This window comes from Salmo salar, chromosome ssa05 (genome assembly GCF_905237065.1).
Source record: "Salmo salar chromosome ssa05, Ssal_v3.1, whole genome shotgun sequence".
Taxonomy (NCBI): domain Eukaryota; kingdom Metazoa; phylum Chordata; class Actinopteri; order Salmoniformes; family Salmonidae; genus Salmo; species Salmo salar.
The window spans coordinates 3130853-3148842 of NC_059446.1; the positions used below are offsets into that span (position 1 = coordinate 3130853).

At 46.5% G+C, this 17990-nt stretch overlaps 1 protein-coding gene across 1 annotated transcript; it reads left to right on the plus strand.

Moving 5' to 3' along the window:
* The first annotated feature begins 4344 nt into the window (after nucleotides 1–4344).
* LOC106604122 (neuropeptide Y receptor type 2-like) lies at nucleotides 4345–17467 on the plus strand. The gene is made up of 2 exons (XM_014198525.2): nucleotides 4345–4461; nucleotides 15670–17467. Exon 2 carries the CDS (start codon nucleotides 15961–15963, stop codon nucleotides 17050–17052), a length of 1092 nt encoding a protein of 363 aa, XP_014054000.1. The 5' UTR covers nucleotides 4345–4461; nucleotides 15670–15960; the 3' UTR covers nucleotides 17053–17467.
* Nucleotides 17468–17990: the final 523 nt, after the last annotated feature.

A 17990-nucleotide genomic window follows, 5' to 3' on the forward strand; every position in this document is an offset into this window, starting at 1 on the left:
TGTTGTTTTATTTCTTTACTTACCTACACACACACACACACACCTTATTTTTTTTCTCGCACTATTGGTTAGAGCCTGTAAGTAAGCATTTCACTGTGAGGTCTACACCTGTTGTATTCAGCATTTCACTGTAAGGTCTACTACACCTGTTGTATTCAGCATTTCACTGTGAGGTCTACTACACCTGTGGTATTCAGCATTTCACTGTGAGGTCTACTACACCTGTTGTATTCAGCATTTCACTGTGAGGTCTACTACACCTGTTGTATTCAGCATTTCACTGTGAGGTCTACTACACCTGTTGTATTCAGCATTTAACTGTGAGGTCTACTACACCTGTTGTATTCAGCATTTCACTGTGAGGTCTACTACACCTGTTGTATTCAGCATTTCACTGTGAGGTCTACACCTGTTGTATTCAGCATTTCACTGTGAGGTCTACTACACCTGTTGTATTCAGCATTTCACTGTGAGGTCTACTACACCTGTTGTATTCAGCATTTCACTGTGAGGTCTACACCTGTTGTATTCAGCATTTCACTGTGAGGTCTACACCTGTTGTATTCAGCATTTCACTGTGAGGTCTACTACACCTGTTGTATTCAGCATTTCACTGTGAGGTCTACTACACCTGTTGTATTCAGCATTTCACTGTGAGGTCTACTACACCTGTTGTATTCAGCATTTCACTGTGAGGTCTACTACACCTGTTGTATTCAGCATTTCACTGTAAGGTCTACTACACCTGTTGTATTCAGCATTTCACTGTGAGGTCTACTACACCTGTTGTATTCAGCATTTCACTGTAAGGTCTACTACACCTGTTGTATTCAGCATTTCACTGTGAGGTCTACTACACCTGTTGTATTCAGCATTTCACTGTGAGGTCTACTACACCTGTTGTATTCAGCATTTCACTGTGAGGTCTACTACACCTGTTGTATTCAGCATTTCACTGTGAGGTCTACTACACCTGTTGTATTCAGCATTTCACTGTGAGGTCTACACCTGTTGTATTCAGCATTTCACTGTGAGGTCTACTACACCTGTTGTATTCAGCATTTCACTGTAAGGTCTACTACACCTGTTGTATTCAGCATTTCACTGTGAGGTCTACTACACCTGTTGTATTCAGCATTTCACTGTGAGGTCTACTACACCTGTTGTATTCAGCATTTCACTGTGAGGTCTACTACACCTGTTGTATTCAGCATTTCACTGTGAGGTCTACTACACCTGTTGTATTCAGCATTTCACTGTGAGGTCTACTACACCTGTTGTGTTCAGCATTTCACTGTGAGGTCTACTACACCTGTTGTATTCAGCATTTCACTGTGAGGTCTACTACACCTGTTGTATTCAGCATTTCACTGTGAGGTCACTACACCTGTTGTATTCAGCATTTCACTGTGAGGTACTACACCTGTTGTATTCAGCATTTCACTGTGAGGTCTACTACACCTGTTGTATTCAGCATTTCACTGTGAGGTCTACTACACCTGTTGTATTCAGCATTTCACTGTGAGGTCTACTACACCTGTTGTATTCAGCATTTCACTGTGAGGTCTACTACACCTGTTGTATTCAGCATTTCACTGTGAGGTCTACTACACCTGTTGTATTCAGCATTTCACTGTGAGGTCTACTACACCTGTTGTATTCAGCATTTCACTGTGAGGTCTACTACACCTGTTGTATTCAGCATTTCACTGTGAGGTCTACTACACCTGTTGTATTCAGCATTTCACTGTGAGGTCTACTACACCTGTTGTATTCAGCATTTCACTGTGAGGTCTACTACACCTGTTGTATTCAGCATTTCACTGTGAGGTCTACTACACCTGTTGTATTCAGCATTTCACTGTGAGGTCTACTACACCTGTTGTATTCAGCATTTCACTGTGAGGTCTACTACACCTGTTGTATTCAGCATTTCACTGTGAGGTCTACTACACCTGTTGTATTCAGCATTTCACTGTGAGGTCTACTACACCTGTTGTATTCAGCATTTCACTGTGAGGTCTACTACACCTGTTGTATTCAGCATTTCACTGTGAGGTCTACTACACCTGTTGTATTCAGCATTTCACTGTGAGGTCTACTACACCTGTTGTATTCAGCATTTCACTGTAAGGTCTACTACACCTGTTGTATTCAGCATTTCACTGTGAGGTCTACTACACCTGTTGTATTCAGCATTTCACTGTGAGGTCTACTACACCTGTTGTATTCAGCATTTCACTGTGAGGTCACTACACCTGTTGTATTCAGCATTTCACTGTGAGGTCTACTACACCTGTTGTATTCAGCATTTCACTGTAAGGTCTACTACACCTGTTGTATTCAGCATTTCACTGTAAGGTCTACTACACCTGTTGTATTCAGCATTTCACTGTGAGGTCTACTACACCTGTTGTATTCAGCATTTCACTGTGAGGTCTACTACACCTGTTGTATTCAGCATTTCACTGTAAGGTCTACTACACCTGTAGTATTCAGCATTTCACTGTGAGGTCTACTATACCTGTTGTATTCAGCATTTCACTGTGAGGTTACTACACCTGTTGTATTCAGCATTTCACTGTGAGGTCTACTACACCTGTTGTATTCAGCATTTCACTGTGAGGTCTACTACACCTGTTGTATTCAGCATTTCACTGTGAGGTCTACTACACCTGTTGTATTCAGCGCACCTGAGAAACAAACTGTGATTTGATTTGATTTATTCCCTATATAGTGCACTACATTTGACCAGGGCCCATAGGGAATAGGGTGCCATTTGACCAGATCCCATAGGGAATAGGGTGCCATTTGACCAGATCCCATAGGGAATAGGGTGCCATTTGACCAGATCCCATAGGGAATAGGGTGCCATTTGGAACATGCAACGGAGTGATTCCACCCAGGGCTGTTATTACATCTCAGTACCTTGTTTCAGGGAATGAAACACCCACACATGTTGTGATGTAGACAGCAGACCCATTCTGAATATGTGAAGGTGAGGTGGAAAACTCCAGCATCTGATATTTACTGTCTCCCAAATGCACCCTATTCCCTATTTAGTGCACTACTTTTGACCAGGGCTCTGCACAAGAGAGATAATAAGGTGCCATGTAGGATTTATGCGCATTAATCAATTAATCTGTTTTCGTGATCTTCTGAGAGCTCTGTCTGCATGATCTTCTTATATTACAATGTACTGGTCTAGTGACTATTTTGATCAGAGATTGCAGGGCCGAGATTCCCTAGCTTTGGTGACACAAACAATTGTAGAAATGATCCTGTTTTGGTGCTGGTATCCACTTTACACAACAGAGGCACAGTCCATGGTGTAGTAAACGACCAGCAAGGTAACGGTAACAAAAACACAGTATCTGTCTGTGTGCCGTAACACTGTGGACCCAGAAACTTGAAGAAGAAGAGTTCCAGAGGTATGCTACCTGATTTGTAGGTTAAATTATGCATCAACCACAGTAATGGAAAAACAGTTGACCACTTTGGTGTTTCCTTCTGGATCTGACATGATGAAAACTCCAGCAAGGTCAAAACTGTGTGTGTGTGTGTGTGAGAGAGAGAGAGAGAGAGAGAGAGAGAGAGAGAGAGAGAGAGAGAGAGAGAGAGAGAGAGAGAGAGAGAGAGAGAGAGAGAGAGAGAGAGAGAGAGAGAGAGAGAGAGAGAGAGAGAGAGAGAGAGAGAACTAGCATTGAAAGAAGCATTAGGCATAATTTGATTTGACATGCATTGCTTGGGTTCATGTTTAAAATCAATAGGAAAATAATATATTATTGTTATATAGTCAGGGCAATCTATCCACTCTATATACGAGGTCTGTGTGGGTTCCGTGCGTTGAGAGAGATAAAGAAAAGGAGAGAGAGAGAGAGAGAGAAATAAAAGGAGAGAGAGAGAGAGAGAAATAAAAGGAGGAGAGGATAGAAATAAAAGGAGAGAGAGGGAAAAGGAGAGAGAGAGAAATAAAAGGAGCGAGAGAGAGAGAGAGAGAGATAAAAGGAGAGAGCGAGCGAGAGAGATGAATAAACGGAGAGAGAGAGAGATAAAGGAGAGAGAGATAGATGAAGGAGAGAGAGAGAAAGAGAGAGAGAAATAAAAGGAGAGAGAGAGAGATAAAGGAGAGAGAGAGAAAGAGAGAGAGAGATGAAGGAGAGAGAGAGAGAAAGAGAGAGAGAAATAAAAGGAGCGAGAGAGATAAAAGCAGAGAGAGAGATAAAGGAGAGAGCGAGAGAGAAATAAACGGAGAGAGAGAGAGAAATAAACGGAGAGAGAGAGATAAAGGAGAGAGAGAGAGAGAAATAAAAGGAGAGAGAGAGAGCACACACAGCATATGTGCGCTTCACTCCACTCTCTGCTCAGGAGGAGCTTCAGGATTTTCACTTGTTCCGTGCAACATCTCATTTGAAGACTCGTTTACCAAGGAGCTAACGCCTGCGACTAAGAGGGGGAAAGGTGAGTAATTGAATGATTGGATAGGTTACTGAAGATGTATGCAGTTTACCTGTACAATAATATAGAACTGATTTGGAGCATACATGATTAAAAAATAAAATTTAAAATTTAAAAAATGACTCTTGATCGATCGGTTTTATAATGCGATGACCAAAGCGTGACGGTGATATATCACGGTTAATAGTTTAGGGATCAGAAGTTACGTCCGTAGCTTTAACGCAACGCACTTTCATCACCTCCCAATTTTCACCGATTACAGCGTGATGGATTCTGATTAAATGTATTAGCACTGTCTTTGGTAAATAGAGGCTAATGAGACATAACGAAATAAACAACCATATAGCCTAAACCTAACACAGTAATAGACGCTGTCATTAGATCATGAATAAGGGTCTACGATGGTGAGTTTACTTTAGTGGCGTATATAAATCCTGAGATTTACATATCGATAGTAAAGTCTACATCAAAAGTCTATAGCATAGTTTTTTTTTTTTTGTTGTGTGGGTTGACGGCAGGTTACAGCTTATTGCAGACAAATGCCTGCTCTTTAGAAAGCCTTGGAGACAATTACTAAGCACCTAATACTTCAGATAAACTGCACCCATTCTCTATCAACCCATCGGTCTGTCTGTCTGTCTGTCTGTCTGTCTGTCTGTCTGTCTGTCTGTCTGTCTGTCTGTCTGTCTGTCTGTCTGTCTGTCTGTCTGTCTGTCTGTCTGTCTGTCTGTCTGTCCCCTGTCTCCTTGTCTGTCCCCCTGTCTGTCTGTCTGTCCCCCTGTCTGTCTGTCTGTCCCCCCGTCTGTCCCCTGTCTCCCTGTCTGTCCCCCTGTCTGTCTGTCTGTCCCCCTGTCCGTCTGTCCCCCCGTCTGTCCCCCTGTCCCCCTGTCTGTCCGTCTGTCCGTCTGTCCGTCTGTCTGTCTGTCTCCCTGTCTGTCTGTCCCCCTGTCTGTCTGAATGCTATTACCATATGTCTGCTGACAGCGACACATTGACAAAGAGTGATTAGAGCTGAGAACGAAGGAAGGTTGTTTTATAATGCTAAGGTGTAGGTAGGCAGTTGTTATGGTCCCAATCTCAGTATAGCCTGCATAATAAACACAAACCCACCAACCCAGATAGATGTATTAATCCACAAGCCTTATTTCTGACCCAGACACATGCAGGCTGCTTCTGATTCCATATTTCAGTCTCAATTCCTTCTGGCCTTCCATTGTATCTGTGTTTGTCTCCCCTGGAGCTGAATTTCTGGGAGGGTTGGAGGCTGGGAGGGATAAGGTGCTGGGAGGGTTGGAGGCTGGGAGGGATAAGGTGCTGGGAGGGTTGGAGGCTGGGAGGGATAAGGTGCTGGGAGGGTTGGAGGCTGGGAGGGATAAGGTGCTGGGAGGGTTGGAGGCTGGGAGGGATAAGGTGCTGGGAGGGTTGGAGGGTGAGGCTGGGAGGGATAAGGTGCTGGGAGGGTTGGAGGGTGAGGCTGGGAGGGATAAGGTGCTGGGAGGGTTGGAGGCTGGGAGGGATAAGGTGCTGGGAGGGTTGGAGGGTGAGGCTGGGAGGGATAAGGTGCTGGGAGGGTTGGAGGGTGAGGCTGGGAAGGATAAGGTGCTGGGAGGGTTGGAGGCTGGGAAGGTAGATAACTTTGCTCACCCCTAATATCAGATAATAGGTCATATCAGATCATATCAGATTATATCAGATTATATCATATCAGACCATATCAGACCATATCAGATAACAGATCACAGATCATATCAGATCATATCAGATTATATCATATTATATCCGATTATATCAGATCATATCAGATTATATCAGATAACAGATCATATCAGATAACAGATCACAGATTATATCAGATAACAGATCACAGATCATATCATATCAGATTATATCAGATCATATCATATCAGATTATATCAGATCATATCATATCAGATCAGATCATATCAGATTATATCATATCAGATCATATCAGATTATATCATATCAGATCATATCATATCAGATCATATCAGATCAGATCATATTAGATCATATCAGATTATATCATATCAGATCAGATAACAGATCACAGATCATATCATATCAGATTATATCAGATCATATCATATCAGATTATATCAGATCATATCATATCAGATCATATCAGATTATATCATATCAGATCATATCATATCAGATCATATCAGATCAGATCATATTAGATCATATCAGATTATATCATATCAGATCAGATAACAGATCACAGATCATATCAGATAACAGATATCAGATAATAGATTATATCAGATAACAGATCACAGATTATATCAGATAACAGATCACAGATTATATCAGATAACAGATCACAGATCATATCATATCAGATTATATCATATCAGATTATATCATATCAGATTATATCAGATCAAATCATATTAGATCATATCAGATTATATCATATCAGATCAGATAACAGATCACAGATTATATCAGATAACAGATCACAGATCATATCATATCAGATCAGATCATATCAGATTATATCATATCAGATTATATCAGATCAAATCATATCAGATTATATCATATCAGATCACAATTCATATCAGATAATAGGTCATATCAGATAATAGGTCATACCAAAGTAGTGAAGTGTACATGACATAGGGTACGATTTGGGACACACAGTATTTGATCGTTTTTTGAGCCAGTAATGATTCCGTTTCCCCAAACTCACGGTCCAAGAACACCTTCAAAACTTGCACACAATTTAACGTGTACATTTAATTTGACATCATCAGCTATTGAGCAAGCTACCTGGCAGGAGGATGGTGAGAGCGCTGTACTGAGAGTCGACCAGCATGCGTGTGGTGTGAACTGAATTTTAATTAATAGATTCTATTTACAGACCATCTACAGAGTTTTTCCTTGTGCACATAATCAAGGAGCTTTCTTCACGCTGTGTTTTTTTTTTTGCGAGTCCCAAATGGCACCCTATTGTGACGTGTCGAGGTTGGACCCAGGTGCAGAGAAAAGACGAGACGCGCGGAATCAGTGGTTAAGGATTAACATAATACTTTACTGGGAAACGGTAGCCGCGGGATCACAGTACAATTGTGAAGAAGAAGAAGAAGAAGAGAAGGAAGACAATTAATTAAATAACGAAAAGATAAAACCACTAGGTCTCAAAAACCTCACTCAGGAAACGCCCGCACACAGGAAACACACCTCTTTTAACAGGGAAATATAAGGGGTAAATTAGGACACAACCTGAGTGTCGTTAACGTCTCTGCTGTCCTCTGGTGACAGGGTATTACCATGACAACCTGAGTGTCGTTAATGTCTCTGCTGTCCTCTGGTGACAGGGTATTACCATGACAACCTGAGTGTCGTTAATGTCTCTGCTGTCCTCTGGTGACAGGGTATTACCATGACAACCTGAGTGTCGTTAATGTCTCTGCTGTCCTCTGGTGACAGGGTATTACCATGACAACCTGAGTGTCGTTAATGTCTCTGCTGTCCTCTGGTGACAGGGTATTACCATGACAACCTGAGTGTCGTTAATGTCTCTGCGGTCCTCTGGTGACAGGGTATTACCATGACAACCTGAGTGTCGTTAATGTCTCTGCGGTCCTCTGGTGACAGGGTATTACCATGACAACCTGAGTGTCGTTAATGTCTCTGCTGTCCTCTGGTGACAGGGTATTACCATGACAACCTGAGTGTCGTTAATGTCTCTGCTGTCCTCTGGTGACAGGGTATTACCATGACAACCTGAGTGTCGTTAATGTCTCTGCGGTCCTCTGGTGACAGGGGTATTACCATGACAACCTGAGTGTCGTTAATGTCTCTGCGGTCCTCTTGTGACAGGGTATTACCATGACAACCTGAGTGTCGTTAATGTCTCTGCGGTCCTCTTGTGACAGGGTATTACCATGACAACCTGAGTGTCGTTAATGTCTCTGCTGTCCTCTGGTGACAGGGTATTACCATGACAACCTGAGTGTCGTTAATGTCTCTGCGGTCCTCTTGTGACAGGGTATTACCATGACAACCTGAGTGTCGTTAATGTCTCTGCGGTCCTCTGGTGACAGGGTATTACCATGACAACCTGAGTGTCGTTAACGTCTCTGCTGCCCTCTGGTGACAGGGTATTACCATGACAACCTGAGTGTCGTTAATGTTGGGGTCTCTGCTGCCCTCTGGTGACAGGGTATTACCATGACAACCTGAGTGTCGTTAACGTCTCTGCTGTCCTCTGGTGACAGGGTATTACCATGACAACCTGAGTGTCGTTAACGTCTCTGCTGTCCTCTGGTGACAGGGTATTACCATGACAACCTGAGTGTCGTTAATGTCTCTGCTGTCCTCTGGTGACAGGGTATTACCATGACAACCTGAGTGTCGTTAATGTCTCTGCGGTCCTCTTGTGACAGGGTATTACCATGACAACCTGAGTGTCGTTAATGTCTCTGCTGTCCTCTGGTGACAGGGTATTACCATGACAACCTGAGTGTCGTTAATGTCTCTGCTGTCCTCTGGTGACAGGGTATTACCATGACAACCTGAGTGTCGTTAACGTCTCTGCTGCCCTCTGGTGACAGGGTATTACCATGACAACCTGAGTGTCGTTAATGTCTCTAGGACGGTCTCTGCTGCCCTCTGGTGACAGGGTATTACCATGACAACCTGAGTGTTGTTAATGTCTCTAGGACGGTCTCTGCTGTCCTCTGGTGACAGGGTATTACCATGACAACCTGAGTGTTGTTAATGTCTCTAGGACGGTCTCTGCTGCCCTCTGGTGACAGGGTATTACCATGACAACCTGAGTGTTGTTAATGTCTCTAGGACGGTCTCTGCTGTCCTCTGGTGACAGGGTATTACCATGACAACCTGAGTGTCGTTAACGTCTCTGCTGTCCTCTGGTGACAGGGTATTACCATGACAACCTGAGTGTTGTTAATGTCTCTAGGACGGTCTCTGCTGTCCTCTGGTGACAGGGTATTACCATGACAACCTGAGTGTTGTTAATGTCTCTAGGACGGTCTCTGCTGTCCTCTGGTGACAGGGTATTACCATGACAACCTGAGTGTCGTTAATGTCTCTGCTGTCCTCTGGTGACAGGGTATTACCATGACAACCTGAGTGTAGTTAATGTCTCTGCTGTCCTCTGGTGACAGGGTATTACCATGACAACCTGAGTGTTGTTAATGTCTCTGCTGTCCTCTGGTGACAGGGTATTACCATGACAACCTGAGTGTTGTTAATGTCTCTAGGACGGTCTCTGCTGTCCTCTGGTGACAGGGTATTACCATGACAACCTGAGTGTTGTTAATGTCTCTGCTGTCCTCTGGTGACAGGGTATTACCATGACAACCTGAGTGTCGTTAATTCTCTCCGTCTCTGCTGTCCTCTGGTGACAGGGTATTACCATGACAACCTGAGTGTTGTTAATGAGGTCTCTGCTGTCCTCTGGTGACAGGGTATTACCATGACAACCTGAGTGTTGTTAATGTCTCTGCTGTCCTCTGGTGACAGGGTATTACCATGACAACCTGAGTGTTGTTAATGTCTCTAGGACGGTCTCTGCTGCCCTCTGGTGGCAGGTGGAACCATGACACCTATCCCCTATATAAATCACCTGTCCCCTGTATAATTCACCTGTCCCCTGTATAGGGCACCTGTCCCCTATATAGTGCACCTGTCCCCTGTATAGTTCACCTGTCCCCTGTATAGTTCACCTGTCCCCTGTATAGGGAACCTGTCCCCTGTATAGTTCACCTGTCCCCTGTATAGTGCACCTGTCCCCTGTATAGTTCACCTGTCCCCTGTATAGTTCACCTGTCCCCTGTATAGGTCACCTGTCCCCTGTATAGTTCACCTGTCCCCTGTATAATTCACCTGTCCCCTGTATAGGGCACCTGTCCCCTGTATAGTGCACCTGTCCCCTGTATAGGTCACCTGTCCCCTGTATAGGTCACCTGTCCCCTGTATAGTTTACCTGTCCCCTGTATAGTTCACCTGTCCCCTATATAGTTCACCTGTCCCCTATATAGTTCACATTTACATTTAAGTCATTTAGCAGACGCTCTTATCCAGAGCGACTTACAAATTGGTGCATTCACCTTATAATATCCAGTGGAACAAGCACTTTACAATAGTGCATCTAAATCTTTTAAGGGGGGGGTTAGAAGGATTACTTTATCCTATCCTAGGTATTCCTTAAAGAGGTGGGGTTTCAGGTGTCTCCGGAAGGTGGTGATTGACTCCACTGTCCTGGCGTCGTGAGGGAGCTTGTTCCACCATTGGGGTGCCAGAGCAGCGAACAGTTTTGACTGGGCTGAGCGGGAACTGTGCTTCCTCAGAGGTAGGGGGGCCAGCAGGCCAGAGGTGGATGAACGCAGTGCCCTTGTTTGAGTGTAGGGCCTGATCAGAGCCTGAAGGTACGGAGGTGCCGTTCCCCTCACAGCTCCGTAGGCAAGCACCATGGTCTTGTAGCGGATGCGAGCTTCGACTGGAAGCCAGTGGAGAGAGCGGAGGAGCGGGGTGACGTGAGAGAACTTGGGAAGGTTGAACACCAGACGGGCTGCGGCGTTCTGGATGAGTTGTAGGGGTTTAATGGCACAGGCAGGGAGCCCAGCCAACAATGAGTTGCAGTAATCCAGACGGGAGATGACAAGTGCCTGGATTAGGACCTGCGCCGCTTCCTGTGTGAGGCAGGGTCGTACTCTGCGAATGTTGTAGAGCATGAACCTACAGGATCGGGTCACCGCCTTGATGTTAGTGGAGAAACGACAGGGTGTTGTCCAGGGTCACGCCGAGGCTCTTAGCACTCTGGGAGGAGGACACAAGGGAGTTGTCAACCGTGATGGCGAGATCATGGAACGGGCAGTCCTTCCCCGGGAGGAAGAGCAGCTCCGTCTTGCCGAGGTTCAGCTTGAGGTGGTGATCCGTCATCCACACTGATATGTCTGCCAGACATGCAGAGATGCGATTCGCCACCTGGTTGTCAGAAGGGGGAAAGGAGAAGATTAATTGTGTGTCATCTGCATAGCAATGATATGAGAGACCATGTGAGGATATGACAGAGCCAAGTGACTTGGTGTATAGCGAGAATAGGAGTGGGCCTAGAACAGAGCCCTGGGGGACACCAGTGGTGAGAGCACGTGGTGCGGAGACAGATTCTTGCCACGCCACCTGGTAGGAGCGACCTGTCAGGTAGGATGCAATCCAAGCATGGGCCGCGCCGGAGATGCCCAGCTCGGAGAGGGTGGAGGTTCACCTGTCCCCTGTATAGGGCACCTGTCCCCTGTATAGTTCACCTGTCCCCTGTATAGGTCACCTGTCCCCTGTATAGTTCACCTGTCCCCTGTATAGGTCACCTGTCCCCTGTATAGTCCACCTGTCCCCTGTATAGTGCACCTGTCCCCTGTATAGGTCACCTGTCCCCTGTATAGTCCACCTGTCCCCTGTATAGTTCACCTGTCCCCTGTATAGTCCACCTGTCCCCTGTATAGTTCACCTGTCCCCTGTATAGTCCACCTGTCCCCTGTATAGTGCACCTGTCCCCTGTATAGTCCACCTGTCCCCTGTATAGGTCACCTGTCCCCTATATAGTTCACCTGTCCCCTGTATAGTTCACTTGTCCCATGTATAGTTCACCTGTCCCCTGTATAGTGCACCTGTCCCCTGTATAGGTCACCTGTCCCCTGTATAGGGCACCTGTCCCCTGTATAGGGCACCTATCCCCTGTATAGTCCTCCTGTCCCCTGTATAGGTCACCTGTCCCCTGTATAGGTCACCTGTCCCCTGTATAGTGCACCTGTCCCCTGTATAGTCCTCCTGTCCCCTGTATAGTGCACCTGTCCCCTGTATAGTTCACCTGTCCCCTGTATAGTGCACCTGTCCCCTGTATAGTGCACCTGTCCCCTGTATAGGTCACCTGTCCCCTGTATAGTCCACCAGTCCCCTGTATAGGGAACCTGTCCCCTGTATAGTCCTCCTGTCCCCTGTATAGGGCACCTGTCCCCTGTATAGTGCACCTGTCCCCTGTATAGTCCTCCTGTCCCCTGTATAGGTCACTTGTCCCCTGTATAGTCCACCTGTCCCCTGTATAGTGCACCAATTTTGACCAGAGACCCTATTTAGGGGGATAAGGTGCAAATTGAGATGCAGTCTTAAAGTTACTTTAAAACTGTTTTAGATTGGATATATAAAGTTACTTTAAAACTGTTTTAGATTGGATATTTAAAGTTACTTTAAAACTGTTTTAGATTGGATATTTAAAGTTACTTTAAAACTGTTTTAGATTGGATATTTAAAGGTACTTTAAAACTGTTTTAGATTGGATATTTAAAGTTACTTTAAAACTGTTTTAGATTGGATATTTAAAGGTACTTTAAAATGCACAACTGTTTTAGATTGGATATTTAATCCCAGCCCCCGTCACCTTTAGGAGGTCCTTGGCTCCTGGCAGGCCGTCATTGTAAATAAGAATTTGTTCTTAATTGACTTGCCTAGTTAAATGAAAGTTAAATAAAAATACAATAAAATTATTAACTCCTCTCCTGGCTAATTTAGTGCTGATCAAGGGGAGGTGTGAAAGTAATACAATAACACCCTACTTGGGCTTTAAAGTAGTGCACTACTTAGGGATTAGGGTGTAATTTGGGGTTGCAAAATACCAGTAACTTTCCTAAAATTCCCAGATTTTCCAGAAATGGGAGTATTCTGGATTTCATGCTTACTCCCTTCTGATTCTTGGGAATCAGGAATCTTCCAAACTGACCAAGATTTCTGGATCTGGGAAATGTTTTTGCCAACACTAGTGTCATTTCAGGTTTCTGGTTTTGTGGTGGAGATACAGGACACACAGAGACAGTAAACAGTGTTCTGGTTTTGTGGTGGAGATACAGGACACAGAGACTGTAAACAGTGTTCTGGTTTTGTGGTGGAGATACAGGACACAGAGACAGTAAACAGTGTTCTGGTTTTGTGGTGGAGATACAGGACACAGAGACAGTAAACAGTGTTCTGGTTTTGTGGTGGAGATACAGGACACAGAGACAGTAAACAGTGTTCTGGTTTTGTGGTGGAGATACAGGACACAGAGACAGTAAACAGTGTTCTGGTTTTGTGGTGGAGATACAGGACACACAGAGACAGTAAACAGTGTTCTGGTTTTGTGGTGGAGATACAGGACACAGAGACAGTAAACAGTGTTCTGGTTTTGTGGTGGAGATACAGGACACACAGAGACAGTAAACAGTGTCCTGGTTTTGTGGTGGAGATACAGGACACACAGAGACAGTAAACAGTGTTCTGGTTTTGTGGTGGAGATACAGGACACAGAGACAGTAAACAGTGTTCTGGTTTTGTGGTGGAGATACAGGACACAGAGACAGTAAACAGTGTTCTGGTTTTGTGGTGGAGATACAGGACACACAGAGACAGTAAACAGTGTTCTGGTTTTGTGGTGGAGATACAGGACACAGAGACAGTAAACAGTGTTCTGGTTTTGTGGTGGAGATACAGGACACAGAGACAGTAAACAGTGTTCTGGTTTTGTGGTGGAGATACAGGACACACAGAGACAGTAAACAGTGTTCTGGTTTTGTGGTGGAGACACAGGACACAGAGACAGTAAACATTGTGCGCCATGCAGCAGTATATCTCTCTCCTCAAGCCCTCTCCTATAAACACACAGTGAGGAAGGATAGGAGGGATGCCCACTGATCATGAATTATAAACACACACATAAACTATAAACCCGGACCGTAGGGTACTACAGGACGGATGCCCACTGATCATGAATTATATAGACTTCCACAAATTACAACCTAGAACGAACAGCACAATATTGTAGGTACACAGAGAGAGAGAGAGAGAGAGAGAGAGAGAGAGAGAGAGAGAGAGAGAGAGAGAGAGAGAGAGAGAGAGAGAGGGGGGGGAGAGAGAGAGACCAACAGAGAGAGAGAGAGAAAGAAAGACAGACCTGAGACAGACAGAGAGATAGACCAGAGAGAGGGAGATGAGTAATGTATATCAGGGTGTATATTGAGAAGCCAGGGCTATCTAGGAACCTCCCTATGTTAGCTGTAGCCTCCTGCAGGGCTATCTAGGAACCTCCCTATGTTAGCTGTAGCCTCCTGCAGGGCTATCTAGGATTCTCCCTATGTTAGCTGTAGCCTCCTGCAGGGCTATCTAGGAACCTCCCTATGTTAGCTGTAGCCTCCTGCAGGGCTATCTAGGAACCTCCCTATGTTAGCTGTAGCCTCCTGCAGGGCTATCTAGGAACCTCCCTATGTTAGCTGTAGGCTCCTGCAGGGCTATCTAGGAACCTCCCTATGTTAGCTGTAGCCTCCTGCAGGGCTATCTAGGAACCTCCCTATGTTAGCTGTAGCCTCCTGCAGGGCTATCTAGGAACCTCCCTATGTTAGCTGTAGCCTCCTGCAGGGCTATCTAGGAACCTCCCTATGTTAGCTGTAGCCTCCTGCAGGGCTATCTAGGAACCTCCCTATGTTAGCTACAGCCTCCTGCAGGGCTATCTAGGAACCTCCCTATGTTAGCTGTAGCCTCCTGCAGGGCTATCTAGGAACCTCCCTATGTTAGCTGTAGCCTCCTGCAGGGCTATCTAGGATTCTCCCTATGTTAGCTGTAGCCTCCTGCAGGGCTATCTAGGAACCTCCCTATGTTAGCTGTAGCCTCCTGCAGGGCTATCTAGGAACCTCCCTATGTTAGCTGTAGCCTCCTGCAGGGCTATCTAGGATTCTCCCTATGTTAGCTGTAGCCTCCTGCAGGGCTATCTAGGATTCTCCCTATGTTAGCTGTAGCCTCCTGCAGGGCTATCTAGGAACCTCCCTATGTTAGCTGTAGCCTCCTGCAGGGCTATCTAGGATTCTCCCTATGTTAGCTGTAGCCTCCTGCAGGGCTATCTAGGAACCTCCCTATGTTAGCTGTAGCCTCCTGCAGGGCTATCTAGGAACCTCCCTATGTTAGCCGTAGCCTCCTGCAGGGCTATCTAGGGACCTCCCTATGTTAGCTACAGCCTCCTGCAGGGCTATCTAGGAACCTCCCTACGTTAGCTGTAGCCTCCTGCAGACTCAGAGAGCTAACAACCCATATTAGGCTCTTGTTTTACTCTGGTCGAGGTTTTATTTGTCTTTCACCTGACCCCTGACCCCTCTCCTCTTATCACTGAGAATGTTCCATCTGTTGTTTCTCCCACTGCAGGTATCTGAACTTCCCAGCTGACTAACAGACCCTGCAGTGTTGTCTTCCCTACCAGTAGACTGAATGACCAGACCAGACCAGGCAGTGCTCCCAGTGTATCTGGACTGGACCATTTGGACTATTTGGCCTCAGTGTCCCAGACTCTGCAGTGGTACCATCAGTATTGGACTATATAGACTGTATTTGGACTGACTGACCAGCTCCAGTGAGCCTCCCTCCCTCCTTCCCTCCCAGCAGGCAACATGACCCCTCAGACCCTTTAAACCCAGACCTCTCCAACAGCCAGTCCACATGGACACCGCCTCCACCCACTGGCAGCAAGGCATCCTGGGTAACGACAGTCTCGGCCTCCACCTCGACCGGCCGGGGTTCCACTCTGACGTCACCAAGCATGTAGGAGTCCAGGCTGCTTTGATCACAGCGTATAGTCTGATCATCTTACTGGGTCTAGTAGGCAACGCCCTAGTCATCTACATGATCATCCACTTCCGGAACATGAGGACAGTCACTAACTTCTTCATAGCTAACCTGGCCCTGGCCGACCTGTTGGTGGATACTTTGTGTTTACCGTTCACACTGGTTTATACTTTGCTCGACGAGTGGAAGTTCGGCGCAGTGCTGTGTCACATGGTCCCGTTCGCCCAGGCGTTGAGCGTGCACGTGTCGATCCTGACGCTGGCCGTCATCGCTCTGGAGCGCTACAGGTGTATTGTGTTCCACCTGGGCCAGCGCCTCACCTGGCGAAGCAGCCTGCTCATCATGGCTTTCACCTGGACGCTGTCCGCCGTGCTGGCCAGCCCGCTCGCCATCTTCAGAGAGTACCGTCAGGAGGAGATCCCGTCCATCAACCTGAGGATCTCGGTCTGCTATGAGAAGTGGCCTTACGGCAGCAGCAGAGACGGAGTCATTTACAGCCTGTCTATGTTACTGCTGCAGTACGTGCTGCCACTCTCCATCATCAGTTATGCTTACATCTGCATCTGGGTGAAGCTGAAGAACCACGTGAGTCCGGCGAGCCGCATCGACGCCGTCCAGCGCAGGAAGAAGACCACCAAGATGCTGGTTATGGTGGTTGTGGTCTTCGCCACATGCTGGCTGCCCTTCCACGTGTTTCAACTAGCCAGTGACCTAGACCTGGTGCTCAGCTTAAGACAATACAAGCTCATCTATACTCTCTTCCACATCGTAGCCATGTGCTCCACCTTCGCCAACCCGCTCCTGTACGGCTGGATGAATAAGAACTACAGGAATGGGTTCCTCACGGTGTTCAGGTGTGAGGATAAACCAGACAGTATTCACCCTGAGGGATCCTTCAGGACCCGGTCACTAAGGAGGATGTCTCTGAACAGGAGGAACGGAGGAAACCCTCCTACTGCCGTCTGATTGGTTGATTGATTGATTTGCCGTCTGATTGAGGCTGCTGTATGGAGTGATATTAGCACCATTAGAAAGAGAATCTGAGGCTGCTGTAAAAATTAAAAATAAGCCTTGTCCGAGCCAGAACGGCCCATAGGGCAGGAGTCCATCTCCGGTTTCTGTACAGTGAACCAGAACGGCCCGTAGGGCAGGAGTCCATCTCCTGTTTCTGTAGAGTGAACCAGAACGGCCCATAGGGCAGGAGTCCATCTCCTGTTTCTGTAGAGTGAACCAGAACGGCCCATAGGGCAGGAGTCCATCTCCTGTTTCTGTAGAGTGAACCAGAACGGCCCATAGGGCAGGAGTCCATCTCCGGTTTCTGTACAGTGAACCAGAACGGCCCGTAGGGCAGGAGTCCATCTCCTGTTTCTGTAGAGTGAACCAGAACGGCCCGTAGGGCAGGAGTCCATCTCCGGTTTCTGTAGAGTGAACCAGAACGGCCCGTAGGGCAGGAGTCCATCTCCTGTTTCTGTAGAGTGAACCAGAACGGCCCATAGGGCAGGAGTCCATCTCCTGTTTCTGTAGAGTGAACCAGAACGGCCCATAGGGCAGAAGTCCATCTCCTGTTCCTGTAGAGTGAACCAGAACGGCCCATAGGGCAGGAGTCCATCTCCTGTTTCTGTACAGTGAACCAGAACGGCCCATAGTGCAGGAGTCCATCTCCTGTTTCTGTACAGTGAACCAGAACGGCCCATAGGGCAGGAGTCCATCTCCTGTTTCTGTAGAGTGAACCAGAACGGCCCATAGGGCAGGAGTCCATCTCCTGTTTCTGTAGAGTGAACCAGAACGGCCCATAGGGCAGGAGTCCATCTCCTGTTTCTGTACAGTGAACCAGAACGGCCCATAGGGCAGGAGTCCATCTCCTGTTTCTGTAGAGTGAACCAGAATGGCCCATAGGGCAGGAG